General features: G+C 43.1%; 1 protein-coding gene across 1 annotated transcript in view; it reads right to left on the reverse strand.

The window, feature by feature from the left end:
• The window catches only part of WDR27 (WD repeat domain 27), a 124,786-nt gene extending 120,179 nt beyond the window's left edge, over window positions 1–4,607 (reverse strand). Inside the window, exon 1 of the mRNA XM_006876183.1 lies at window positions 4,419–4,607. Coding sequence (XP_006876245.1) covers window positions 4,419–4,607 — 189 coding nt within the window. The remainder of the gene's footprint in view (window positions 1–4,418) is intronic.
• Between the last annotated feature and the right edge of the window lie 352 nt (window positions 4,608–4,959).

Genomic DNA, 4,959 nt, shown 5'->3' on the forward strand with positions numbered 1-4,959 from the left:
AAAGATGAAATAGTTAGGAATAAATGTAACCAGAGAAATAACAGACCTAGGAGTCCTGGTGTGGTGCTGTGGGATAAAGCACTGGACCGCAAGGTCGGCAGTTCAAACTCAACAATCACTCCTTGGAAATCCTATACAGGCTTGCTATAAGTCGGTACCAACTCCACAGCACTTAACAACAACACATATAAAGAAAACTTCAACACACTACTACAAGACACCAAACGAGACTTATAAAACTGGAAGACTATACCATGCTAAAGAATAGGAAAACTTAACATTCTGAAAATGTCCACTCTACCCAAAACAATCTATCGATACAAAGCAATCCCAATCCAGTTCCAACATCATTCTTAAAAGAAATAGAAAAAATGATCACTAACTTTATATGGAAAGGATATCTCAAAATCTACTATATAGCTACAGTGGTCAAAACAGCCTGGTACTGGTCCAACAAGAAAGAAACAGATCAATGGTGACGACTGAGAACCCAGAAGTAAATCCATCCACGTACAATCAGTTGATCTTTGTCAAAGGGCCAAAGCACATTAAATGGGGAAGAGACAGTCTCTTCAACAAATTGTACTGGAAAAACTGGAAATCCATTGGCAGAAAAATGAGACATTACCCAGATCTCACACCATATACAAAACCAAGCTTAATGTGTATTAAAGTCCTAAATGTAAAATGCAGAAGTATAAAGATCATCAATGAAAAATTATGGGCAAACTTAGGGGTTCTAATACATGGCACAAATGCACTTTCAAGCATTACTAAAAACACACAACCAGCAGTAGACAAAATAGATGATTGTAGTTGTTAAGTGCCATTGAGTCAGTTCCTGCACATAATGGCCCTGTATAGTGTTTCTGAGGAGTGGCTGGTGAGCTTGAACGGCTGACCTTGCGGTTGAACCAGACCTTGCAGTCCTTTGCACTAACCCACAGCACCACAGCAAGACTAGACACGTATGTACATGAAAGGATTTCACCAGAAGAGTAAAAAGAGAGCCCAGAGACTGAGAAAAAAAATGTTTGCAATGACACATCACATAAGGGACTAACCTCTAACAGATATAGAACACTATCACACCTCTTCAAGAAATTTTAAATTTTTAAATGACCAGAGGACATGAACAGACACGTCACCAAGGAAGGCATTCAGGTGGTCACTGCTCACGATAATTAGCCACTAGAAAGATGCAAACCAAAACAATGAAGTATCACTTCACACCAGCATTATAGCAAAGTTCACAAAACCAACAAATGCTGGTGAGCGTGTGGAGAGACTGGGACCCTCCTCCACTGCTGGTGGTGTTGTAACATGGTGCAGCCACTGTGGCAAACGGTGTGGTGCTTCCTCAGAAGGTTGGAAATAGCAATACCACATGACCCGGTAATCCCTCCACTTGGCGTATAGCCGTAAGCAATAAAGAGCCAGGAAGCCATTAGATCTATGCACATCAATGTCCATCGCAACACTAATCACAATAGCAAAAAAGATGGAGACAGCCTATACATCCCACAATGGATGACTAAACAGAGTTTGGTATATATACGATGCAACATTGAAAAAAAAAAAAGATGAATCTGCATAACACCTCCTAACACGGATGACGAACGCCACGCTGAGTGGCACCACTGTTGTTAAGTGCCTTCGAGATGGTTCTAATTCACAGCAGCCCTGTATAAGGTTTCCAAGGAGCGACAGGTAGGTTCGAACCACTGAACTTGCAGTTAGCAGCCCAGTACTTATCCTACAGCACCACACATTAGTCAATTACAAAAGGACAAATAATATATGAGACGACTACTGTAAAAATCTCAAGAAAAGGTTTTCAAGCTAAAAGCAACATTTTTTGATGGTTACCACCAGGGGAGGGAAGAAACGGAGAGTCATTCACTGGCTAGAGAACAGATACATGTCAACTTGGGTGATGGAGAGGGCAATATACAAGAACAGGGAGGGTGGCAGAAGAATGATGAAGACAGGTGAAGATGCAGGGAGGTATGCAAGGGTTACAGGGGACCATGTAAAAATAGAGTTATATACACAGCACTGGAAGAACAGTGTTCTGCAGGGAGAGACACCTGGACACACACAGGCTGGATGGCTACAGGAAGGAGCGTGGGCGTATACCCACAAATACGTAAGGGTTTGAAAGAGGACATTTGTACCTGGGTATCTATCTACCTTTCCTGCAAACACAACTGTGATTGTGGAAATGATGAACACTTGTTAGATGTTGTCAAACCTCTTAAGGCAAGGAGTTACTGGGCCTAGAAGCTTCAAGACCATAGTCTTGGGGACACCATGGTCACTTGTCCTAACACAGTCCACAAAGACAATATTCTACATCCTACATTGGTGAGCAGTGTCTGGGATCATCAAAGCTCACGAGCAGCCATCTAAGGTGCAGCTATTGGTGTCTTCATGTGTGGGAGACAGAAGAGTGATGAGAACTGAAGATGCTTGGAATCAATGAGTCCAGTGGACAAATGGAACGCGTGAACATCAGTTTTCATGACTCTAAGGCCAGAAGAACTAGATGGTGCCCAACTAACAAACCCAACTGCTCCGAGAGGGATCCCATTAGAAGGTCCTGGGGAGAGTGGGAGAAAATGTGGAACAAAACTGAAAATTATTTAAAAAAAAAAACCCATAGGTCTGGAATGGAACTTAATTTCATAGCACAATTCTCACCAAACAGTTGATAGGTATATGGTAGTGGTGGTGGTTGTGTGCCATCGAGTCACCTCTGACTCATAATGAGCCAGTAAAGGGATTCTGAGGTTATAAACCTTTATGGGAACAGAAAGCCTCATGTATCTCCTGAGGAACAGCTGGTAGTTTTGAACTGCTGACCTTGAGATTAGCAGCCTGACTCATAACCACTACGCTACCAGTTAGGTACATTGTTGTTGTTGTGAAATGCTTTCAAGTTAGTTCTGACCCATAGTAACCCTGTATAGGGTTTCCAAGAAACAGCTGGTGAGCTTGAACCGGCAACCTTGTGGTTCAAACTGACTCTGCAGTCCAGCACATTTAACCCACAGCCCACGACAAAAACAAAAGGTATGCTCCTAGTAAGGTATGCTCGCTGTGGAATGGTAAGTCAGTCAAGATGAAAAGAGCAAAACGAAGAAGGGTGGAATGGAAATGCCACCCACAGGGAGGAAGTGGGATCACTGATGTTACCTGGAGCAGCTGCAGCCACTGAGAGCAAACACGGTGCATGAGCTTTTGAATAGAAAACTGATGCTCTGCTCAGCAAACCTTCACTCAATTCACAATAAAAAGTTTTTAAAGGTAAGTAAATAAGACGTAAAAGGGAAGCCACAGGGAGAAAGCAGGATAGCTGTTGTTGGAGGGAGGGGATTGTGATCATTGAGATGAAACAAAACGTATGACTGGTTGAAAGTAAAGCTGATGATCTTGTCTGTAAATTTTCACTGAGTTCACAATAAAAAGCTTAAGGGGGGAAAAAAAGAGCATCCAGAGGTTGGGAACGGCTGAACCAAAGGGCTCAGACTTGGGGACAGTTTAACCAGAGGATTGCAACTAATCAGTTGTGCTCCAGAAAATCGGGCTGCTCCCAGGTCAGGCTGCCCCTGAGGAACTTGCAAAGCCTGCCTCTGGGAACAAGGAATTTGCAAAGTCTTTCCTTGTAGCAGCCATGGCCTTCAGTTTAGTCTGCAAAACCATCTCGCTGCCCTTTCTGTTTCCCGAGCAACTACATTCTTCACTAAAGTCCCATTTACTGCTTGCATCTATACACCAAACGTTTTTTGCAATCCTTTCTCTGCCCCCAGCTCTCTCCTTTAATTTGTCCGTATAATAAACGTGCTGAACGTAGGAAGGGGTCACAGTATCTCCATCAGAGTGCTGTGTCCCGCCTGGTCCAACTAGTCTATTCTCATTTTGTGTCTTGTGTCTTTCTTTTTCCTAATCTCCTGTCACCCCTACTTGGATTTAATCTCTCCGTGTGGGTCACGGAGTATAGCCACTTGTCAGACGAGGCATCCAGCAAGTCATAAAGCAAGTGTTAGAGTTAAAACTAATGCCTTTAAAGCTCTTATCAGTTTATGTAAAAGATTCCACAACAAACACAAAACCTTTTCCTAAAGAAATTTGTATTAAAAAGCTACTTGTCTTGGATGTGTTCATGTTCAAATGGGCATTTTACTTGATTCTATTCTTACTGGAGGAGAACTTTTTAAAAACTGATTTCAGATGGTTTATTTTCTAATTATCAAAACGTACTCTGATGTTTGTTTTGTGACCTTTTTTCCTTCCACCATTGGTGGCTAAATCCTTCTAGGGATAATTTTACCCAAAGGGCATAAAAGAGAGCGAGAAAGAAAGACAGACCCTTCACCTCTCCAGGGATAAAGAGCAAGGCACACCCTCCGGAGCACCTGGTCACGAGGACTCGTGGCGCTCCACACACAGAGCTCCCGTCCATTCAGAGGGAAAGCACAGTACGGCTCACTGCAGGCCAGCTGGACGTGACAAGCAGAGACCGTGGATTCCACCACATACTGCTCTGTAACTACATCACCTACACAGCCGTAGTCACCAGAGAAAGCATCTTCATGTTTGTCCATCTTCAATCTGAAAACACAAAGTACATGAGTAGATATGGTATGGGATCTATGAATAGCCTACACTACAGCATGATCACACAAAGTATACCCAGTCATACTTACTCAACATCCCGGACTTACGGCCCTGTATTCCCTCTTCATGTACTGGGCTCAGGTCCTTGTATGTATGCACACATAACTTCCTGGGCTCGGGTTCCAGGATCCCACTTAACGTCCTGGCTTCAGTTTCAGTAACCCTATTTAGTACCCTGAGCCTCTCTCCTTAGCTATAAAATGGAAACATTAACTTCACAGACTAACTGTGTGTGTTCTTCCCTTTAAGTTACCTAACTCCAGGTCTTTGCACTTTTCG

The sequence above is a fragment of the Chrysochloris asiatica genome, unplaced genomic scaffold, assembly GCF_000296735.1.
Source record: "Chrysochloris asiatica unplaced genomic scaffold, ChrAsi1.0 scaffold00361, whole genome shotgun sequence".
NCBI lineage: Eukaryota > Metazoa > Chordata > Mammalia > Afrosoricida > Chrysochloridae > Chrysochloris > Chrysochloris asiatica.